This window comes from Nelumbo nucifera, chromosome 4 (genome assembly GCF_055504915.1).
Source record: "Nelumbo nucifera cultivar China Antique chromosome 4, China Antique-T2T, whole genome shotgun sequence".
NCBI lineage: Eukaryota > Viridiplantae > Streptophyta > Magnoliopsida > Proteales > Nelumbonaceae > Nelumbo > Nelumbo nucifera.
The window spans coordinates 28,042,773-28,068,317 of NC_142652.1; the positions used below are offsets into that span (position 1 = coordinate 28,042,773).

At 35.4% G+C, this 25,545-nt stretch overlaps 2 protein-coding genes across 2 annotated transcripts; both read left to right on the forward strand.

Moving 5' to 3' along the window:
- Positions 1 to 11,112: 11,112 nt before the first annotated feature.
- On the forward strand, positions 11,113 to 15,889 carry LOC104603102 (glycosyltransferase BC10-like). The gene is made up of 2 exons (XM_010267050.3): positions 11,113 to 11,843; positions 15,047 to 15,889. The coding sequence occupies exons 1-2, from the start codon at positions 11,256 to 11,258 to the stop codon at positions 15,689 to 15,691; spliced, it is 1,233 nt and encodes a 410-aa protein (XP_010265352.2). The 5' UTR covers positions 11,113 to 11,255; the 3' UTR covers positions 15,692 to 15,889.
- Positions 15,890 to 20,281: 4,392 nt separating this feature from the next.
- On the forward strand, positions 20,282 to 24,259 carry LOC104602905 (glycosyltransferase BC10). The gene is made up of 2 exons (XM_010266766.2): positions 20,282 to 20,958; positions 23,403 to 24,259. The coding sequence occupies exons 1-2, from the start codon at positions 20,374 to 20,376 to the stop codon at positions 24,045 to 24,047; spliced, it is 1,230 nt and encodes a 409-aa protein (XP_010265068.1). The 5' UTR covers positions 20,282 to 20,373; the 3' UTR covers positions 24,048 to 24,259.
- The last annotated feature ends 1,286 nt before the right edge of the window (positions 24,260 to 25,545 follow it).

Sequence of the window (25,545 nt, forward strand, 5' to 3'; positions counted from 1 at the left end):
TATAATGTTTTATATGCGAGTGACATTGGCCCAAAATCAGGCCCGTATAGACCTAGGTTAGGGCTTATGTTTCAGGCCCGGGCCTAAGCTATAGCCCTTATCATAAGTGCAAAGCCCGACCCATAGTCACCCTTATCAAAGACTTTCAGGGTTTGGGGACTTATTGTTGCTTCATCATCTACAAGACGACAATTTGTTGAGACTTGGTCCCCTCCGACAGATGGTTGGAAAAAGCTAAACTTTTATGGGAACTGTGTGGATAATCCAGGCCTTTTAGGTATTGGGGGGCCATTAGAGACGAAAATGGTTTCATTATTGTCTTGTACTCCGGTCCTGTGGAAGTGGGTGATGTGGCAAGGGTAGAGTTTTTAGATGAAGCATATGGGGTTGAGAAGGCTAAAGATTTGGGGATTAATAGACTGATCATCGAGGGAGACTAAAAAACTATGATAAAATGGTTACAGAAAGGGGAAGTGGTGACATGGCAGTTGAAGAATGATTTCAGAAGATTTAAATGGATGTCAAGGAGCATGTCAATTCAGGTGGGATGGGTAAGGAGATTTGTCAATAGTTTAGTAGATAGCATAGTAAAGTAAGGGGGTTCAAAGAACATATATGTTTTGGGCACATTTGTAATTTTGTAGTAGGTCATCTTACTACGTTAATTTCTTTTGCAACTTCTTGTTGTATCCTAAAGCATTTTAATCAATAAAATTTTTCAAAATATTGATAAAAAGAGAGAGTTTGGACAGGGAAAGTCATATCATACAGTCATTTGAAAGTGTTCAAATGTAAGGCATTTGTTCATATTCCTAGAGATGAAAGATCCAAATTTGATGATAAGGCTAAATAATGCATTTTCTTAGACTATGGGCATGAAGAGTTTAGGTACAGGTTATGAGATCCAGTAGACAAAAAAGTGATCAGAAGCAAAGATGTATTTCTTGAGGATCAAACAATTGAAATATATAAAAAATTAAGAAACCAGTTGATAGTGATCACAGGGGAGTTGTATCAAATGAATAAGATGATGTAGTTAGTGATGAAACTCTTATAAATGAAAACACAGAGGACGTATAGAATGAATAGGTACCTTGAGCCTCTTCACCACAAGTTCAACCTAGAAGATCCACCAGAGAGAGAAGACCTTCCACTAGGTATCCTCCACATGAGTATGTGATGTTGACAGATGGGGGGGAGCCAGGGACTTATCAAGATACTATGTCACATGACAAGAAAGATGAGTAGCTGAAAGCAATGCAAGAGGAATTAAAATCCTTACATGAAAATCACACCTATGACTTGGTGAAATTACCAAAGGGAAAATGGCACTCAAAAATAGATGTGTTTACAAATTGAAATCTGATGAGGGTGGCTCACAACTAAAATACAAGGCAAGGTTGGTTGTGAAGGGTTTTAGTCAGAAAAAGGGTGTCGACTTTGAAGAGATATTTTCTCCTGTGGTGAGAATGTCTTCTATTCAAGTTGTACTTGGACTAGCTACAAGTCTAAATTTGGAAGTTGAACAACTTGATGTGACGACTGTCTTCCTTTATGATGATTTGGAAGAAGAAATTTGTATGGAGCAACTAGAGGGATTCAAAGAAAAAGGCAAAGAACATTTGGTGTGCAGGTTAAAGAAAAGCTTGTATAGGTTGAAACAAGCACCAAGGCACTAGTACAATAAATTTGACTCCTTTATGGTTGATCATGGGTACAGTAGGACCACTTTAGATCATTTTATATTTGTAAAGAAATTTTCTGATGGTGATTTCATTATTCTCTTGTTTTATGTTGATGATATGTTAATAGTTGGTTATGATTCTAATAAAGATTGACAGGTTGGAAAAGGAGCTTGGCAAGTCTTTTGCAATGAAGGATTCTGATGGTGATTTCATTATTCTCTTGTTTTATGTTGATGATATGTTAATAGTTGGTCATGATTTTAACAAAGATTGACATGTTGAAAAAGGAGCTTGGCAAGTCTTTTGCAATGAAGGATTTAGGGCCGGTTAGATAGATTCTTGGTATGAAGATCTCTCAAGATAGACAAAAAGGAAAGTTATGGTTATCCTAAGAAAAATATGTTGAGAAGGTTCTTGAGAAATTTAACATGAGCAATGCAAAACCAGTTACTACTCCACTTGTAAGTCATTTCAAGCTCAACACTAAACAATATCCTACAAGTGAGAACAACAAAGTAGAAATGAAGAAAGTACCTTATGCATAAGCAGTCGGAAGTTTAATGTATGCTATGGTGTACACGAGGCTAAACATTGCTCATGTTGTTGGTATAGTTAGTAGGTTTCTCTCTAACCTCGGCAAAGAATGTTGGATAGTAGTAAGATGGATATTCTGATATCTCAGATGTACTTCTCAGATATGCTTATGTTTTGGGAATGGTAAAGTCATGTTGGACGGGTATACAGATGCAGACATGGTTGGTGATATTGACTCCCCAAAGTTCACTTTGGGATGGATACTTAATGACTTTTGTAGGGGGAACAATTTTATGACAATCCAAACTTCCACCATAGAGGTAGAATACATTGCAGCTACAGAAGCTTGTAAGGAGATCCTATGGTTGAAGAAATTCTTACAAGAATTAGGCATGAAGCAAGAAAAATATGTTCTTTATTGTGATAGTTAGAGTGCTATCCATCTTTCTAAAAATCCAACTTTCCACTCAAAATCCAAACACATTGATGTAAGGTACCATTGGATTCGGAATATGTTGAATATGAAGTTAAATATTGAGAAGATCCATTACTAATGAGAATGATGCATATATGTTAACAAAGTCCTTGCCTAGAGACAAGTTTGAATTTTGCAAAAAAGTTGCGGGCTTGGTGAAGCCCCCCATATGAGTTTAAGGAGGAGAATTATTGGGTGTGGGTCCAACCCATATGAGGGCCCACCCCACCTTTTCATGCTCCCAAAAAGGAGTTGTATTGTGTAAGCCAAAAAGGCTTCCACCTTTTTGGTTTAACTAACATTCGTAACCACCGAAGTGAAGAAGAGAGAAGAAAAATAGAGGGAACCAAGGGTTTTTCTAGGTTTTGAATTTTGTGAATAAGAGAAGAAAAAGCTGGTTTCTATTTCATTCATGGCCAAGTTTGGATGGTTTTCAACCCCGTTCTTGATGTGATTAAGTGTTGTTCAAGGAGTCAAGAATCTCACTCTAGTTTAGATTGGTTATTTCTTATTTTCTTCTCGATTTCATATTTATTGCAACTTGGTGAGATCCAAACATTCGTTTTTGTTGAATCCACTTTACACTTGGTGCTGTTAATGTTGTATTTGTGAGCCAAAGATTATTTCTTTGATGTTTATAAACCTCTAATTGCTACTAAAAAGGATTGTTGTACCCATTAATTTCTAAATTAGTGAAAAACTTTTATGGACCATAGGTTCCATGGTTTTTGTTTTGTTTTTTTTTTCAATTTTGAGGTTTTTCACGTAAAAATTATGGTGTACTATTGTGTGGTGGTTGCTACTTATATTTATCTGTTGTTATTGTTATTGACAAACCCATTTTAACACACAAACTTAGGGAAACTTTTCTACTGTCCTAAAATTTCTTTTCACACTCATTTCTACTAATGTAATGTATCTTCTCCAACATCTATTTTGCATGAGGGCATTGGAGTCCTAAAATCTAAAGGGTCCCCTTCGAAATCTCATTTTCAGCCAGTGATTACATGTAAATCCACTTCTTTTATTTTCCGTACAACCTTTATTTGATAGTCAAAAAATTGTTCTATGACTATACATATATTTTCTAATTACTTCTTTTTATTAATTAAATTGAGTTTGAATATCTGATTTTAGGCATTTATGATTCGTTAGGTTCAGAATCAAACTTAAATATTTAAATATACATTATAAAACAAAATACCCATATAGCCCCACCCCATATGATTCCATCCCATAGAAGCCCTAATTGAAAACATAAGCCCTAAACAAATGATGGTTAATCCTATTAACCAATATTGTTGGCACAAGTTTCTTGTGCTGACAGTTCATTGTTTATCAAATATTAAATTGTCTTCTGTTTTACAAAACACTTGAACATTTTTATTTTGATTTTAGATTTATTTGTTGCACGTTTATTACTCAAAATTGGGACTCTGTGAATCATCATGTACCCTTCGTTGCAAGAAATTTTTGACAAATCAGTAGTTACTTGGAATATGTTTACTTCTTGCCATTTATCATCAATTATTTCTACTTTAATATTTATCATGAACTTATGGATTGGAATGTGCCAATCCACCTATGAGCAGGTTTTCTAAAACAGATGATGCTTTTCATCTGTGCCGATCGAGATATATATGACAGGTTATACACATTTCCATTCTGGCTTTTCCATCAGCAACAGGAAAGGAAAGAAGAGGACAGCCCCTCGATCTAAAGCATCTATACCTGAAAGCTTGTTCTGTTTCACTACCAATTGGTTTCCATGGATTTAATTCCCTTGTGACGTTCTCACCTTGGACCATGTGCTTCTATTTAGCCAAAGTGGATTCAGCTTTGGCTGGAGTTGGATCCCGGCCAGCTACATTTCCTAGCGAGTTGAGATCTTCTACCAATGAAATACGTTTCAACCCTCTACCAATTAATTTGATCTAACACCGCACATCTTACTATGAAACTGGGATCCATCATAAATGTTGGACCCGCATATGAGATGTGCAGTGTGAGATGATATTATTGATAGAGAGTTGGCACATGCTTTATTGGCAGATCATCCGAACTCTATATTTCCATTTTCATCATATAGTTGGACCAAAGTAGGCTCATAGGTCAGTTTAGTGCATAAGTGGGTACTTGCACCTCTTATGGGCCTAGACTAGGGGTGAGCATTTGGTTTATTCGGTTAAAAACCGAACCGAATAAACCAAAATTTTAAAAATCAAACTAAAAAAATAAAAACTGAACCGAAATCAAAATTTTCGGTTTGGTTTTCGATTATTTTGGTTAAAACCAAATTTTAATAATATATACTTTATTATATATATTATATATTATAAAATATATATTATGAAATCGAATTTTAGTATATTATATATTAATATATAAATATATTATATATAATAAAAAATTTGATTAATTCTGTTAACTGAAATTCTAATTCCAAAAACCGAAATAACCAAACCGATTTAACCAAAAACCGAAACTGAAATTTTCGATTAAATTATTCGATTTTAACGGAATTATGCTCACCCCTAGCCTAGACACAAAACCTAAGGCGCAAGCCTCAAAATTTGGGATTGGGCTACGCTAGGCTCGAAATGATCACCACTTGCTTGCAAAGTTATTTTTTTATTGGTTTGAAATTCTACCGTATCCCATCGCATTGCTGATTTGCTGTGTAAGTTGCAATATCCCTATGAAATTGAAGGCTGGGAAAACTAGTATTGGTTGTTGACTCCAATCTCCATGCCTTCACAATGTTCGTGTTAGTCATGCTTTGAATTTCAAAATGCTTTTAAAATCTTAAGGCTGTGTTTGGTTGCAATGCAGATAAATTTGCACTGTCGCAAAACTATGGCACTGCACATAATTTGAGTGTATGTAAATTTTGACCTATTTTTATTTCAAATTTTAGTTTATTTTGTTTTATTACAGTACAAATGAAGTAAACTAAGACAGAGGGCAAAATAAAGTAAAACCCAAAATAAAGTTAAATGAGAATTTGCATTTTTCATTTGCACTCTTGTGCATTTATAATAGTACAAATAAATTAGTATTGTAACCAAACACAGCCTAAAGATTTGATCGGCATGCCGTGAATTTAAAAATTCCTGACCTCTTCTTGCTTTAAAAAGCAGCTTTGAAACTAATACCTCTTGTTTTCAACTTTTCGCTAGAGTCTCTCACGTTGCCCAGAAGAGAAAAGAGAAGAAAAAAAGCGCTTTTAAGCTAATAAATACATTCTCTTGTATGCCATACTTCTCCTGGTGCATGTTTATGTGGCACCTAATTAAGCAAAGAATAAATACATGTGAGCAATATTATAACCAACACCAACAGCTTGCATTTTTGAATTTTCAGTCTGTGTGCCATTTGCAAGAGGATGATCTGAACATGCATTCTATTTGATATGTGAAAGAAGTGATTATATTCCCTGTCCAAGGCTCAAAATATTCTTATTGTGCATTGTATCCGTAAGATTGAGTGTAAATATATATTGTGATGCGCATTTTTTTATAGCATATTGTGATACACTTTGGATATGTATGGAATGGTGGATAGATATGAATATGCTTGGATAAATGAGGAAAATTCTTTGAAATTTCATAAATACATCAATAAAACTAAATCTAAGGTTTAAATGAGTATGAATAAGGTATAAACAAATAAGAAATGCACACTTTAATTCTTTATATGAAGATTGCTTACAAAAAAGAATAAAGAGATACATTCCAATCAACAATATTGGGTAAATTGTTACTTATATAAGATTTTCTATATAGATAATAAATTTTATTTTTTCAAATAATCAATATATATGTTTTATTTATTGTTTTATTGTGGACTAAATTATTAATTAATAACTTAAAGAAACTTATAAATCTAGTTAAAATACATAAGGTCCATTGGAACTTCTAAGATGCATATAATATGTAATTCAAAATTTTCAATTAGCATTCACTAAACACTAATATAATTATTTGATTATTTTATTTATGTAAATTATCAAGCATTAAGAAAAAAATATCATTATTGACATAAATTATTGTTTGATCAATGAGTTCGATAAACCATTAATAGAATTCATTTAAGATATATAAAAAAATGTTTTTTGTAATTTTTAGACGTTTTTTTAGAAAAAATGCATAAACCTACTAAACATCACAAAAATGATTTTAAAATCCTAATAGAGTGTTGATATTCGTCCATCCCACCAATGTAATCAGTGTCAACTGGATAGCTTTCGTACGTGCTCACTTGGAAGAATGTGATCACTTTTTCCACGTTAAGTTTTTTGGCAGCTTCTTTTCGTTTTGACCAGATTCTGATCTTAATTTCCAATCTCAAGCAATGCTTTTTTCTATTATTATTAATATGTCTTGGTGTGACTCAAGCAATGAATTTAGTACCTTTGAATTGGTCAGTATATTTGATGGGACTCAAACCCTGTGTTGTAACGAAGAATATTCAGTTTTGACTAAGTTGTTTCCATTTGCCGGAAATGACTTCATCATCCAACTGAAATGGATTAATACCCAGCTGAAATGGGAAAGCTTTGCCTGTTTGAAAAAAAAAAAAAAAAAGCAGCCAGCTTAATTCTTTTTTTTTTCCCGAATAGCCAAAGACCAAATTAAGTTTACTTTGCTGAAATACCAAAATTAGCTCCAACGTTATAGTTGCTTGGTATTATTGTTTCTGCTTAAAATTTGCAGAACGAAGATCTCCGAGCGAAAGAAGATTTTAGTTTTACGTTCTTTTAATTTTTACTCTTTACTAAAAGGGGAAGTCAATTTGTTTAATATAATCTCCATAGTCCCTACACGTACACGGATGCTAAAATGTAAAATCCTTATGGTCGTTGGTCATTCCTACCATCACGGCGGGAATTTCACCCCCAATTCCCAAACACAAGCAAGCAATTCGTATCGGCCATGATATTAATAATTTAATATTAATTCCCCTCTAGAATCGGATTTGGTCCAATCCGATCCAATCCAATATAAAATCATTACAGATGGATCAAGTCCAATTTAATCTGATGAATATTCTGAATCATTTTGGAGTAGTCTAGTTTAATGTTTGAACCATCCAATCTGTTCAAATAATAAATTGGTTTTAATTTAAATCTGGTCCATTGACACCTGTATCCTTATTTTCTATCAGTGGACCGGATACTAGTTCATTCCCCACCCAATCCAGATCCAATATAAATATTATAGATGGACCAGGTCCGATCCAATAAATACTTTAGACCATTAAATCTGTACTGGTCCAATTCAGCATGGAATGAGGTCAAACTTGCTTGCTTGGAGTACACACATTCCTAGGATGGCAAATTCACATCTGATTGTCTAAGTTGTATGCTACCACGAATCAGGCCAGACAGGAGGAGGTTAATTAACTAAGATAAATTTGAAAACAAAAGAAGGGTTAATCTTGGATCTTCTCACTGATAAGATTTTTTTATTTTTTATTTTGCTTGAAAAAGAAAGAGAAAGGAAAAGAAAAAAAAATATCGAGAGATCCAGAGGAGAGAGTGATGGTATATAAAACCGGGACCCAATCACCTGACCAGTTCTGTTTCATTCCAAAATTGCTTTTTGACTAAAACCGTTAATTTGGTCAATAAATCATTGATTTAGACAGTCAAACCATCGACTTGAACAATGATTTTTGGCTGCTTTTTTATTTTTTTTTAATTTTTAATTTTTTTATTAGAGCGAATTGTCTGTTTGAATTAGACAGTAAGACCATCGACCTTGAAACTGGACCCCATAACGGTACCCTGTCGGATCCGGTTTTAAAACCTCGCCTTTTGAAGTTTATAATTTTGGGGATGTCTAGTTCTATTATAGTAATATTTAATAAACATTTTGTATGGTACTTTTTTTTTCAAATTATTTATTAGGATTTTTGGACAGTTTGGTGTCATTAAGTGCCACATGTGATAAACAGTAAAAAAATATGCGTTACCGTTAGGGGAAATATCATAAATAACGTTTTCTCCCAACTCATGGCTTTCATTAATCCGGTAAAAACGTTTTATTGAGAAAATGTAACGGATGGCTTGTTCTCACATAACTCAAGAAAAGTTTTCTTAATAAAAAGCTTAGCCAAACAAAAAAGTAAATGCCTATTTGGCGCTGAACTGACACCAAGTATTTGATGAATGAAACACCATCAAAATCATTTTTAATTTGAATTATATGTGCCAATGGATTCATTAATTTCTGGAGGTTTCTTGAATAGAAAATCAGTTTCATATTACAAGTATCAGCATGGTTACCAAATAAATCTATGCTTATGCTTGCTCAAGAGTGAGATTATTGCCGTCGTACCAGATTGAGCACAACCCACAGACTCAGCTATTAGAATAATAATACTCAACTGATTTTGGCCTAAAAAGAGTGTTTCCACTTTCCATCATCACTCCCATCTAGTAAGTGGGGTTGGCAGAATTCCTCTCCATTTTTGGAAGACTTTTTAGTTGAAAACAACAAGAACTAGTTGAAGTGTTGAACCCTTGACATGCATCCAGTATTCCAGTTACTGTGCTTGTCCGGTCTGTGTGTTATGGTAAATGAAAAGGACAATAACCTTTTTCCTATACAGGGGCAAAAAGAAGAATTTGTTTGTGTTGGGCGATCAGACAAGGTCTGAAGCAACGTACTCGCGCATATTTGCAGAAGAAAGAGCCTCAAGTAAACAAAGCTCAGCTCCCTTAGATTTAAGCAGTGTGATTAGGGTTTTGTGTTTTGTTAAGGTTACCTACATTATTATTTTTATTTTTTAATTCTGGGTCTAAGTGCCTCGTTATGGTACCTTGTGACCTCTACTAATGCTATAATTTCTCAACAGGTCTTGAGTTTAGATCCCTTTTTTAAACATTAGATTCCTATGATACTAGCCCATCACCCACAACCACAAAGCTGCTCATCTAAGCAAACGCCATACGTTGCTACTACTTGCTAGCTGAGTATACCTTATTGCAACTTCATAGCGTGCAATGGATAGGACCGTCAATCGGTTGGAGTTGGGTTTGGTTCAGTAGAACTACTTTCAAACCGATTATTAATTGGGTCAAAATCATAGACTCAAAACCGTTTCAATAGCTTAGATTATACTGGAAACTATATTTGTTTATTTAAATAATAATAGTAATAATTTAAAATTTAAAATTTAAAATTTGATAATATAATCTTAATAAAAATGATAGAAAATATTAAATTATTTATACAGGGCCAATGGAATGTGGACACGTGGCATCCTTAGATGGCGATGTGCGGCACAAGTGAAAGTGTATCCTAGCCATCTGCCTATAACTAACTCTAGGCAGGTGCAAGTATAAATAAATGGCATCATTCCCTATGTAATTTATCTTGGCATTTACTTCTCTCAACTCTCTACCTTCCTTTCCTAGTGACTTCGTCTGAGCCCTTGCATCTAGGCCTCGTCCTGCCTTGCTTATCGTGCCCTTGCTAACTTGACCGTCGGAGTCTCCTCCCCTGGGATGACACACGGGACCTCTTATGTGTTTCTTCCTTCACAGGTTGGATTTATAGGCCCTTGGCTCTTTCAGCCCTCGGACTCTTCAACCAGCCCTCACCTCGGAAGTAAATTGACATTGTTGCCCTTGGCCCATTCCGGGCAGCAGCATATATCATTTATTTTCTATCAAATTTATCATTTTAAACATAAAATATAATAAAAATTATAAAAACATTAAAATAAAATAATTGGTTCAGGACAGATAAGAATCGAAACTAACCGAATTATTAATCGGAATAAAACCATGAAATCAGAACCATTATAATTGGTTTGATGAGATAGGCTTGAGCCATTGGCAGCACTAGCAATGGAGATGATTGTTCATTGTTCTATAGTTTGGAAATTATTTTCCAAAACCCTAATTCTTATGTCTTGGCCTCTTGGGGCACAGGACTATAGATGGGCCGGGAGCCCACCCACCACAGATATGCTGGGCTACAAATCAGTGCTGGGTTGTTCTCATATCCATCCAATTGCAAAAATATTTTACACTACTTCACTGGCATTAATCCACAATCTACGCTTTTTTAAGTCCTGTATCGGTTTAAATTCCGGTGGCGGTGGGTTTTGGGTTTGGCGTTTCGCACTGGTTGTGGTTGTGTAGGATCTTCGGATATAGACTCCGAGTTAATGCGATGTGACGCAATCAATCCAAAAATCATTCCGTTCCATGTGCTCCCTTCTTCCAAACTTTGAACGTTCTTCATGTAATGTGTACTTTTGACTTAGATTTGATACAGGCATACAGCAATTGTAGTTTCAATCTTAAATTGCCATTGGCAACCTTTCCTTGCTTCACTGTTACTGCTTAGCAGATTCAATAAAACCATAGACTTTACATCTTTGATTTCATGTACTCGAGTCCTATTTTAAGCAAAGCTATCTAAAATATATATATATATATATATATATATATCTAGCTACCTTCATCCTTCAAACCCTCCTCTTGTTTCTCTGTGTTTAACTGTCTGTATCTGTGATAGGCTGATAGCGAAGGAACGAACAGAACGATGGGGAATGAACAACATTCACCTCCACTGATCCCCAAATTTCTGAATACCCACGTACAACCATACCATGTTTTACATTTCTTCTTCTTTGTCATCGGTCTTTCTATTGGAACCATAGCCAGTTTGTACATCAAAAATTTGTATTTCAGTTTACAGGCCAACCTGTTGTTGTCCACTAGTCCTTCGTTGCATTCATCACAACCACCAACCCTACCTCCAAAATGTCCACCGGGGACCCTCTCGTCATTGTCGCTGCCAATTTTACCTCCTCCGACCAACAGAACACAGAACGAGAGTACCGTTGCAGTGAATGATCAGGAAAAGCCATCTCTCATGCACGGTATGGATGACGAGGAGCTCTTTTGGAGGGCATCCATGGTTCCGCGGATCCCAGTATTCCCATACAGTCTCACACCTAGGGTTGCTTTCATGTTCTTAACGAAAGGTCATTTGCCATTAGCGCCGTTGTGGGAGAAATTCTTCAAAGGCCACCAAGGATTCTACAACATATACGTGCATCCTCATCCTGACTTTGTAGATTCGACGCCAGAGGATTCCGTTTTCTACAGAAGAAGGATCCCCAGCAAGGTCTGTTTCATTTCTTCTTGCTCATCAACTTAATTAATTGTCTGCTTTCATTTGTCAATACTATCTATGATTCATGGATTCGGCTTCTTTGGAATCCCCAGAGGATTCCGTTCCGTATCTATTTAGGACTATGCAACAATATCTAGCTGCATCAAAATTGATTTTTACTTCTTGCTTCGTTGGAATTGGGTCATGTTCCACGATTTTCATTCCATAAGAATTAAGAAGCTCCTCTCTATTGGGTGCCTTTTTCTGACTTTTCTCCTTCTGGCCTGAATTCTTGTCTGAAAACAATTGTGAGTTGAAAGGCTGCCTTTCGCATGGGCCATGGGGGACCGACCCATCATTAATTCATGACTTGTCAAACCTGTGCTATATTCCTTGCTAAGAAGTGATCATGGCCCGGCCCGGGCTTTGGCTCTGTCATTAAATACATTAATTCTAATATATAATGTTTTATATTATATAACATCTAACATATGCATAAAATATATATTATAATTTATTTAAATATTTAATATTATATTTATAAATACAGTAATTAATGCCAATCTATATCTATATTAAAATAGAATGTGCCAATTTGGTACCTTTCTGTTCTGGTTTCGTCTCAAAAATACTTTTTTTTTGGTTTTTTTGAATTATTTAATTTTGAAATTAAATAAAATGACTCAAATGACCAATTTGGTACCTTTCTGTTTAACAGTCCTCGATATCTCAGACATTAACTCTCTCTCTCTCTCTCTCATTCACACACAAATACATTAACTCTTTTAATAATGTCTCCTCATTAATTATGTCATTAACTCTCTCCTTCAATAACAAATGCCACTAATTCTCTCTCATCTCCATTACTCCATCAAATTTCACAAAATCCATTAATTTTATCTATTCATTTCAATTTGCCAACTTGGCACCTTTCTGGTTAATTCTCAGTGTCATTTCTCTTCTTTCTAGTTACTTCTCAAAAACACTTTTTTTGGTTTTTTTTTTAATTCTTTAATTTTAAAATTGAATAAAATGATTCAAATGACCAATCACCTTCAAAACTTTTAACAGTCCTTGTTAACTCGCCATTAACTCTCTCTCTCTCTCTCTCTTTCTCACACACACACACATTCTCTTTTAATAGTGTCTCCTCATTAATTATGTCTTTAACTCTCTCCATCAATAACAAATGCCACTAATTCTCTCTCATCTCCATTACTCCATCAAATTTCACAAAATTCATTAACTTAATCTATATGTATATCCATTTCAATTTAACTATATATATATTATATACATTAAATTATAATTATTAGTAAAGATTAATCATATTGAAACTAAGATATTCAATGATATATCATTTAAAATTATAATCCATTTATATTCCATTCAAAAATAATTTAGTAAGTTACTTAAATAAAATAAAAATAAAATTAATTATTGTTATTGATAAAAATATTTTTATTAATAAAAAGGAATAAGATAAATTAAAAACTATATCAATTTAAAATGAATATAAAACTAATACAATATTATTTAACAATTATTAGTTTTATAATTACTTTTTACTAATTTAAAACCAACTTAAGTTCTATAGAAAAATAAAAACTTAATATAGTTAACTTAATTTCATAAGGAATTTAAATTTAATAAAACTTGATATACTTAATTAAATTTAATTTTTAAAATCGGTTTAATATAGTTTAATTATTTTAAATCAATTTAAATTCCATTTAAAATAAGAAAAATTATAAAAACCTCCTTGGATTTTCTAACAATCCTATGAAACTCCCCAATGTTTTGACCTTAACAATAACCTTCTCTATTGTTTTGAAAAAATGTGCAAATATCTTCCTTTCATCATCATTCCAAATAAAAAGTGCATTAAATTTTTTGCCTTACTTTGTCCAAAAAGAGTAAGGAGAATTATTCTTTGAAAGCTGTTTGACAAAATAAATTAGTGATGGCCTGATGGGTAAAGTTGAAGATTTAAATTGTGTATGATAATGGTATTTTGGTAATTTCAATGTCTTTGTTGCTGAAAAGCCAAGGGAAAGGAAGTATTTGCATTTTTTTCTCTCAAAACTATAGGGGAGGCCATTGTTAATTAAGGTCAAAACACAAAAGTGGTTTATATAATTGTTATTTAGATGCTTTTTGTAATTTTATCTAAAAACAATACAAAAAATAATAAACCAATAAAAATTAATAAAAACTATTTTTCAAAAAAAAATTAAGATAAAAAAGAATACAAATTTATCTAGACGAAATTGGCCACTCTCACTAAAATGCAACTTAAATTGTGATTGGACAAAATAGACATAACCCAAAAAATAATACTTAAATTGAACTTAAATAGACACTACTTAATTGAAAATATCATATAGCTCCACCCTCAATTTTGCTTATAAATAACAGAGTCCTGACTAGTAAGAAGTAATTGTAACTTTCCCAACCTCTTGTAGTCTCTTCCTGAAAGGTTGCTGCCTTCGATTCACGTCAATACAACCACCGTTTCAAAATTTCCACTCTCTCTGCCATTCAGCTAATTTTTATAAAAGTAAAAGTACCTACATTCATTCAATATACAACTTGCCAAATGACTGGTGTTCTAAAACTTGATATATTTTTTTTCTCCTTTCAATATATATATATATATATTTTCTCCTTTTAACTACATTAGCCCTTTAAATTAAGTTTAAATTTTAATAACTTTATAGATTCAAGAAAGTCATATTTTAAGACTGATGACATGGTTATCTTTTCAATTTATAAAACGGACCGATAATCTGGGTACATCCCATTTCAACAGTGTAACGGGTTACTATTTATCTTTTCCCTTATAGAAGATAACTTTTTAGCAAACCATTATACCTTGCTTGGTTTGATAGAAAGTAAGTGAGAAATAAAATGTAGAGGAAATTTTCTTAAAACTAATTTCATATATGATGTCAATAACTTTTCCTCAAATTTTGTATTTTTCTCTCTTATTTTCTATCAAACGAAACATAGGGATGCGCTTCATTAATAAAGCTCTGTGATCTATGAATCTAGCAACGTGTCCTACTGAGACAAATTATCATCAGAAGCAGTTCACATATATAATATAATATAATATCCACTACTTGTAGATTGTTTCAACATAAAAGTTCATTAATTTCTGATACGAATGTGGGTTTGAATCTCATCAGAGTGCGTCCTGTCATGTATTGCAGGCAGTGGAATGGGGAAGATCAACGATGATCGATGCTGAGAGGCGCCTTTTAGCCAACGCCCTGCTTGATTTCTCAAATGAGAGATTCGTCTTGCTGTCTGAATCATGCATTCCTCTATTCAACTTCACAACAGTCTACAATTATCTCATCAATTCAAATGTCAGCTTCCTGGGCTCATTTGATGACCCAAGGAAGGCGGGCCGAGGCCGCTACAACCGTCTAATGTGGCCCATAGTGAATATTACAGAGTGGCGTAAGGGGAGTCAGTGGTTTGAGGTCCACCGAGACCTGGCCGTTGAGATTATAGCAGACCGAAAGTACTACCCCGTCTTCCAAAATTACTGCACCCCTTCTTGTTACATGGACGAGCATTATCTGCCCACATTGGTGAATATGATAGCCCCAGAGTTGAACTCCAACAGGAGTGTTACATGGGTCGATTGGTCGAGGCCCGGCCCACACCCAGGGAAATTTGGATGGAATGATATGACAGACGAGTTTCTGAACCGGATCAGATACGGAACTAACTGTACATATAATGGCCTCCCAACATCAATATGCTTCCTTTTTGCCAGGAAATTTCTGCCCAGTGCATTGGAACCCTTGTTACGGATCACTCCATTGCTGCTTGGTATTGACCCTTGAGAGTTTAAGCCTCGGGAATCAGGATAAGCTGAAGCTTCCTCTTCTATTCTTCTGAATTAGCCTACCTTCTTTATTCTTTTTTAATGTTTTGAGTTAACCCAACTGAAAACAAGCCTCACAACTCACATTTAAACCAAAACCATTACGTGGATGTTCTTGTAATTAATTTGCATTTTTTAAGGAAAATCATTAAGACCACATTAACTTGAATACTAAAATGCTGTCTGTAAAATCCTAGTTTCACCTAGGGATGGATTGAATTCCACCGGTAGATTGATGCTAAATTCACCTGTTAGGATGTGGTTTATTGGGGGGAGGGCTATTAATAGAGCGGCTGCAAAAAAGATTTCTGAAGGGAATGCAGTCCAACAATACCTAAAGTGTAAAATATCTGGCTCTGGCTGACAAGTGTAGCAGGTTCCAGGTTCCGGTCTGAGATTGATTACTTTGTCCGTTTTATACCCATCTCAAAACCCTTGATGGCGGGGGACCCATCATTGAATAATGACGATTTACAAACTTCATTAGTATGAATATTTTGGGGCTCTGATTGAACGACATTCTCTTGATACGCACCTAAAAGAAATTTAGTATGTGATCTTGCCTTGAAAATTTTAGGCTCTGTTTGGGATGATTACAAAGACAAATACAAATACAAATATGTAGAGTGCGTAATTTTGTATATGGTATTATTTTGTATGTATTGGTATTGGTATTGTGCATATTTGTATCTGTTCTATTTTTAAATGGTGCTTTGGATTTATACAGTGTTTGGAAGTGTGGGTGCTTTTTGGGATAGATTTTCAAGAAAAAACGTTTATGTTTTTAAGACCCGTTTTTCACAAAAAACACTTCTGCCATGTAGGCAGTGAATAACACTATGTTGTTTGGTAAGGTGATTTTCATCACTGTTTTTCATGTATGTGCTGACAGGTAAGCACTACACAGGATACACATCAATCAACTGTTGGGGAAACGGTTCATCGATGCATGAAACGCCAATCGGTGGGGTCCCGATTTTCAAGGCATGCCCGATTTTTTAATAATTGGATGAACCAATGAGATACATGGGCGTTTGTTGAAACGCTTATGTGGATCCGACGTGACACCATTTTTTGAAAAACGGACACAGTTCTAAATATCCCCTTATTTTGGAAGGAGTAAAAATAGAAATATGTAGAGTGTAAAACCTTGTATTTTTTGCATATATTTGCATATATTTGTATTATATATTTGTATTTTTTGCATATATTTGTATTACTACTTATCTTTCTTCCTTTCATTTCTTATTGTATACATATGATTATGTTTATATTTTGTCAAAGAACCATTCAATTTAAAAGCTTAAACTGTAAAGTGAGCTTCTTGAATAGGTTTTTATTCTCTCGTGTGCTCCCTCATGTGAAAGCCCGTTGGATTTGAAACATAAATAAAATACAAATTCACTCTTATTTTGTGTTGAAATTTAATTAATTATAATAAAAAATACCAAACACTAAATCACTTGACAAGACAAGCTCTATACCATGTCAACAGACCGTTCAACCTAAAAATTTAAGCCCTTAGGTGAGATTCCTTAATAAGTTTTTATTCTCTATTTGCTAATTCCACCATACAGGATTAGTCCAAAATCTATTGGTATGGTTATAGAACAACTTAATTCAAACCTAGGCCTGAAGCAAATACGACCTGGAACCGATGAACATAATTAATAGGAGGGTGGGTCTGGATTTGGGTATTACATGGACCTGGCCCGAATCCAACTTATTGTAATTGATACATCTAATTGCTTAGTAACTAGTAACTAGTAACTAGTAACGATGGGGAAATAAATGACATTTTTTACTTTAATTACTGTATCCCTTAACAAAACAATAGTACAATACGGAGAGAAAACTATTTAGGGCCTGTTTGCTTTTTAGATTTTGAGAGTGAAGAGAGTTGGTTAATGGGATTTTAGTTCTAATTGACTAAGATACCCATATTCTTGTTTTTTAGATTTATGTGGGATCCACCTGAATAAGTAATACCCATCTTCCAAACCGATAAGTAAATTTTCCACTTGGGGGAGGGGGAGAAAATACCAATACATGGATGGAACAAAACTACCCCTTTTAATAATGGACTAAAATGATCATTATCTTATTTACTTGAGAAAAACAAAACATAGATGAATGCACTTAATTAAGTGTTTCCTGATAAATGCTTATCGTAATAAATAACTTCCCAAAAATGAACAGGGCCTTAACATTAAGGCTCAGTTTGGAAGGAGTACAAATGCAAATATGTAGAATGCAAAACCTTATATTTTGTATGTATTGCACTGTACATATTTGCATTTGTACTCCTTCTAAATTGAGCTTAAAGAGTGAGGATGTTGGATTAGAGTCACAGTGCCCATTCTCAAAACAATCTCTTGGAGAAAGCAAAAACTCATTTTGTTTACAGATAGCTCTTTCTTCTATTGGCTGTCTTGGGATCCTTAATTCTATGTGTGCTTGGCCTTTGGGGTGCTGGTAGGGGTGGCAATTTTTCACCCAACCCACCCAATTACATGGTGGGTTGGAAATGGGTTTGATCACACATTGGGACAATTTAAAGGGGTTGGGTTGGGATGGGTTGTGGATAATTATTGGGTTAACCACTAAAGATACAAGTATTAATTTCTTAGCCATTTATTTTTAATTTTTTCTATTTGAATGAAATAATTTATAATTAATGCATTAATTTTCTATTAATCATTGATTAAAATTAGTTTTGTCTCAAATCAATACACTTCACCCAAATCGATATAAATCCAAATCAACTTGACTTGAGTCCAAACCAGCTCAACTTGGTCTAAATATGAACAGACTGGATCACCTTGGTTCAGTTCGTTTGGGTCCTAGTTTGAACCCGACCCAACCTAGGGTATGCCAATCCGAGTCGACCCGTATATGAAATGGGTCAAGTGGGATGGGGTTTAGACCCTAAATCCGCTTGCTTGCTTTGCCTAGTTTAGATCGTCCGGTCCAGCTCATATCTGTACAACCCCACCCAATTCCTGGTCCGATTTATTTTTCTTGACCTGCTTCGGGCAAGTCAGTTCGGTCCCAAACCCGTGCACAAACCTGATATGGGCTGGTCCAAGTCAATCCATCATTGACTAAACCGGTCTAGTCTGGTTTGATTGGACTGATCCAAATCTAAACGGTTCAACCACTCTTAATGTGATTAGCTCGAAGACAATCCAATTAGATAATTCAAGTTGGTTTGACTGATTTGAACCTACGTGGTTTGGTCAAATCTGAAACCCAAACATAGTCAAATTGATTCGTTGCTTGTGTAAAACTAATATGCATGTAATGTGATTTGAACCTTTATCACTTGTGTAAATAGTAACTACTATTACCACCATGTTATGACCAACTTATTTATTAAGAGGGAATTAGTTTTTTGTTTTAACTATATAAATATAAGATTAATAGATTTGGATTAAAATGGGTTTAAATTGAACCCAACCCATTTAATTTTATATAACCGGATCATTAATGAATTGGCATGTTAAATGAATTGGATTGAAACTCAACCCAACCCAAACCCAGCACAACCCGCCCAATTGGGTTTGATATTTTAAGAAGTGCGATTAGGGTTTTTGTTTTGTTAAGGTTACCCCGAAATTCTTTTTACAAATTATGGGTCCAAGTGCCCCATTATGGTACCTCGTGAGTTGTGATTGATACTATATTTGTCAAAAGAGGTTACGAGTTAAAGACAATTATTAAGAACCCCTTTAAATACTAGATTCCGTTGGTACTAGCCTACTACTCACAAAACTGGTGATCTAAGCAAATGCCATAGGTTGCTATAAGCATACATCATTGAAATTTGCAAGTTCATAGCTTGCAATTGAGATGATTGTTCTACAAATTGGACATTATTTTTCCAAAATCCTATTTCTTGGTCCTTGGGACACGGGACTATGTATGGGCTGAGAGCCCTTTAATTGCTACCTGTCCAATGTTTTGAGCATTTGGGTCCAGGCCCAACCACCGTAGATCTGGTGTGCTATAAATCAGCATTCAGCCATTCACCCATTGTAATTAACCGAAATTTTATAGTTACTAGCATTAATCCACAATCCACGCTTAATTACTCTTTTCATATTGGTGTTTCGCACTTGTTGTGTAGAACCTACGGGTGTTTGGTCTGTTGGGTCCGTGTTTATGCGATGTGAAGCAACCAAGAACCAGCCCAAACTATGTATAAGTAGCCCTAGTCCCATTGACTCCCTTCCAAACTTTGAACGTGTATGTAATGTGGTAAGTTGACTTAGATTTAATTTGGTACATCAATATTAAATCTTTGTAGCCGTAGGCTGTTGTAGACTTCTAGTTCCAATGTCAAATTGTCAACCTACTTTCCTTACTTCACTGTTACTGTTACTGTATAAATTCAATAAAATGTACCATAGACTTGAGATCTTTGATGTACTTGAACAACCCATGTCCACATCGAGAGATGCGAGCCAGCACATGCAAGGTTAACTTGAGTTAGTTCTAAGGCGTCCTTAAGTGACCTCTGCTAATTTAAGCAAAGCTATGAGCTATCTCTCCCTTCATCCTCCAAAGTCCAAACCCTCCTTGTTTCCCTGCTTTCTCAGCCGTCTGTCTGTGTATCTGTGACTGTGATAACTAAGAACAATGAGGAATGAACAGCATCCACCTCCATTGATCCCCAAGTTTCTGAATGCCCACATACAACCATACCATGTTTTACATTTCCTCTTCTTTGTCATCGGTCTATCTCTTGGAACCATAGCTAGCTTATACATCAAATATTTGTATTTCAGTTTTCAGGTCAACCTGTTGTCCACTAGTCCTCCATTGTCATCACCACCGCAACCACCACCCCCACCATCAACATCTCCACCAGCCACCCTCTCGTCACTCTCGCTGCCAATTTTACCTCCTCCGACCAACAGAACACAAAATGAGAGCATCGCTGCAGTGAATGAGGAAAAGTCATCTCTCATGCACGGTATGGACGACGAGGAGCTCTTTTGGAGGGCATCCATGGTTCCGCGGATCACCGTATTTCCTTACAGTCTCACACCTAAGGTTGCTTTCATGTTCTTAACGAAAGGTCCATTGCCATTAGCGCTGTTGTGGGAGAAATTCTTCAGAGGCCATGAAGGATTTTACAACATATACGTGCATCCTCATCCTGGCTTTGTAGATTCGACGCCGGAGGATTCCGTTTTCTACAGAAGAAGGATCCCCAGCAAGGTCTGTTTCTTGCACATCAACTTGTTTGCTTTCACTCGTTAATACTATAACCTATATATATGGTATGGGCTCGACTTCTTAAACTTCATCATCTATCTTCAATACGTAATACCCTTCACCAATCCGGATGTTTCAGAGTTCAGAAATCTTCGCCTGGTAGTCTGATACATCTTCAATCTGTTGCAGAGTAGTCTTTTAGGTTGTTTTCTTGGAAGTGCATTGCTCTAATTTCCCATTAGCCCTAATTTGTTTGCACCACAATTTCATTTTCCCTGGTGCAAAAATATGGGAGTGTAAATGTGGGCTCGACTTTATTTTGCATGCAGCTATACATGAAGTAAATGAAGCCAAAGCAAAAGAAAGTAAAAACTGAAGCAAAAGTGGACCAAAATTTGCATCCTTCTGATTTGCACTCATGCATTTATACTAGTGCAAAAGAAATTACAATGCAAGCAAATATAACCTTATGGAGAGTGCAATACCCCAAAAAGAATGTTAATTGAGATATTTTTGTCATATCTTCATTTTCATTTTTACAACTCGTTTTACATCCTTTCCTATCTTTAACCACACTATTAATTAAGATATCTTTCTTTTATCAGTTTATGTTTAGAAAAATAACTGAAAAGGGTGTAATTTTGCACATTTTTTGATTTTTCAGCTGGGTCATATTCTAGGATTTTAATTCCACAAGAGACTCCTCTCTATTGGGTAATTGTTTGTTCACTGGACTGGAGCATACTTAGCCATATATAGTGCCTCTATCGCAGTCATGACTCATGAGACCAGTTCAGTTGTGAGTTGAAGGCTGCCTTTTGCATGGTGGACCCATCAATTTCAATCCTATGCTATATATATTCCTTAGATATCTTATTTTAAGGTCAACTTGTTCTCTGTACATTAATTCTTCATTGAAATTTATTTATTGACCTTTAGGTCTTACTTAAAACAAAAATAAATTTATTAAATTTTAATTTGTAAATGAAGTGATGGCAATAAAAAAGAAAAAAAAAATTGTATCTGCAGCTGTTTCAACCTCTTCTACGTTCCTCGTGAGACATTCAACTCTTAATACCGACATTTGCTTTCTTCTCACGTCAAAAAACAACCACCACCTCAAAATTTCGACCATGTATTTTCATCTCTTACTCCTCTCTCTTCTATCTTGCCACTCGGTTAAGTCTTCTTTTATTTTATTTTATTTATTTATTTTGTGGAGAAGAAACCCTACATACACAACGGGGGTAGCCAATCCTCAAGCATCACAAAGACATAAATAGAAAAATCTCTAGTAAGATTTAGGCACACATACATCAGAGACAGAAGTGCAAGGACCTAACCTTGCTAACCAGTCCTCCATCCTATTCAACTAGTCTTACAAAAGCAGAAGTGTCTACATTCATTTAATAGCTTGTTGACAAAGGATTCTTTCCAAAACTTTTAGGTTATGTTTGGTTTTAAGGAAAAAGTAAGGAAAAGAAAAAAAAGGTAGGGAAACCCAGGGGAGACATGGCCCCCTATGGTTCAGAAAATCCTCACTGTAATACAGCTTTTCATGTAAATTTTCCTCTCCTCCCACTCTCCATCTCAATGGTTGCTCCCCCTATGGGCCCATCCATACTTCATTTATGTTTTGGCTCCCCTTATAACAATTTCCTGCTGCTCCTGGGGAAACCTTTACAAACCTTGTATGGGTTTCCCTACCTTCTCTTTCAAACCAAACATAGCCTTAGGGGTGTAACTTGGGCGATTTCAACTCGAGCCCAGTCCCATATCAACTTTGCCTGCATTTTTATATGGGCTGGGCCTAGGCTGAAAATACTGGGCTTTTTTATTTTTTAGGCTGGATTTGGGCCTAAAACATATTTAACCTGAGCCGGGCCTGACAATACGCATGCATACATACATACATACTGTGCAAAATATACAAAATTTCTATTCAAAGGTTTAAATTAATGATGATAAATAGGTTTGTTTTAACATTTCAGTAAATTGAGCCTAACATGCCAACTTGAGCCCAATTGACCAATCTGAGCCCAGCTCAGGTCCGGGACCTGAGTATGTTAAGTTTCAGTTTGGGCTGGGCCTATGTTGGAAAGGTTGGGCTTGATCTCAGGTCCAGTCTGGACTCGGGCTTAGTCATAATATTTAGTGTTGTGCCTGGGTTGACCATCCGCGCCTGCCTAACTTGCACCCCTAATAAAACATTATTGTTTTTGGTCTTTTTAACTACATTATCCCTTATCTTTAAATTCTAATAGTTTTATATAATCAGAAAGTTATATATGAGGAGGACTCACAAGCTTTTCTTTATAAAATATAAAGGGGACGATTGCTAGATAGTTTCAACTTTGAATAGAGAGATGCAGTGAACAAAAGTAGTTCATTTCTGATATATATTTGGGTTAGAATCTCATCAGAGTGCGTCCTGCCATGTATTGCAGGCAGTGGAATGGGGAAGATCAACGATGATCGATGCTGAGAGGCGCCTTTTAGCCAACGCCCTGCTTGATTTCTCAAATGAGAGATTCGTCTTGCTGTCTGAATCATGCATTCCTCTATTCAACTTCACAACAGTCTACAATTATCTCATCAATTCAAATGTCAGCTTCCTGGGCTCATTTGATGACCCAAGGAAGGCGGGCCGAGGCCGCTACAACCGTCTAATGTGGCCCATAGTGAATATTACAGAGTGGCGTAAGGGGAGTCAGTGGTTTGAGGTCCACCGAGACCTGGCCGTTGAGATTATAGCAGACCGAAAGTACTACCCCGTCTTCCAAAATTACTGCACCCCTTCTTGTTACATGGACGAGCATTATCTGCCCACATTGGTGAATATGATAGCCCCAGAGTTGAACTCCAACAGGAGTGTTACATGGGTCGATTGGTCGAGGCCCGGCCCACACCCAGGGAAATTTGGATGGAATGATATGACAGACGAGTTTCTGAACCGGATCAGATACGGAACTAACTGTACATATAATGGCCTCCCAACATCAATATGCTTCCTTTTTGCCAGGAAATTTCTGCCCAGTGCATTGGAACCCTTGTTACGGATCACTCCATTGCTGCTTGGTATCGACCCTTAAGCCTTAGGATATGCTGCTGCTGCTTCTTCTTCTTGCCAACTGAGAACAAGTCTCACATGTAAATCATCATGTGGGTGTTCTTGTAATTAATTGCATTTTTTAAGGAATATCAAGAAAAAACAATAAGATGAAATAAAATATGAAAATTAAAATATTGCTCCATGTAAAATGTAAGGTATATAGTATGTAATAGATACATGTATAAAAACCGATTAGTATGTCACTATCTTTTGTTTTCATTGGTGGAAATTCTATAGACCTATATCATATTCCAACGTAAACATGGGAGATGATAATTACACATGAGTTTTTTAGTAATAAAAAAATTTCACTTATTTGACATAAAAAGGGAAAAAAAAAAAGAAAAAATGGTGGGTTTGGTGTAAATTGGGTTATTTGTTTTTTTAACAGAGAAAAACTAATAATAAATAAAATGAGTTACTGATGCCATATTTCACCAAAGACTTGAAAACAGATTTTATGTACACTTGGAAGGCAATCTGGACATTTAGAAATATAGCTTCCACCAAGATAAAAAGAAAAGTTGGCACTAAGGGTGACAATTCCACCCGGCCGGTTTAACCCATTGAACATTATTGTTTTAAAGGGTTTAAGTCTTGAGGTATGGGGCGTATAGACCATGAGGCAAGGCACACAGATTTTGCCTGAGAGCTTAAGCGTAAGAACTTTGGTGTAAGACTTAAGCCTCAAGCCTCAAGCCTCAAGGCATGAGGCGTAGCCTGAGGCATAAAAAGGCATAAGCCTCAAGTATCAATGGTTACTTAGTTTATGAATATGTGTACCTTCTATCATTTTAATTTGATACATTATATGTCATTTTCATTAATTTATGACTCACCTTTTTGGACCATTATGCCTCAATTACGCATTTAGCATTTTAAAGCCTTCTTCAGCATACAAAATCAATTCACTCTTGAGGGTAAAAATGAGACCCGGAATCATCATGCTGGGTTTAAAGTTAGGGTAGGAAAATATAACATGATTCAATTTCGGATTGTGTTAGGATTGAGTCCTTGTGTCAAACCCTATATGTCTATTCATACTATCATAAGCAAATTATTATGTAAATATGTATGTATATGTATGAAAGTTGTATCTGATCCGTAAATCCTGTAATAAGGAAGTGGGAATATATTTTTTCTTTCAAGCAGAAAGAAGTGTAGAAATTGGGCCAAGATGATTTTATTGGATTAAAAGATTGGGTTGGGCTAAAGTTAGAATCGAGTGAGATTCAGCAACTCAGGTTGAGCTGGGATTGAAGTCAACCCGACCTGGCCCCACCTGCCACCTGCACGCTCATTTAAAGATAGAGAAGAATGAACGAGGTTCACGTTAAGAGCATAATAGATGGAAACTTGGCTATAGATGCTAGTCATTATATGAAAAAGAAAGCAGGATGACAAGGAAGCCCTATGACCTTCAAAGACAGACGATTTTCTTTTCTAGATATTTTTATTTCAAAACGATGCAACCTCTA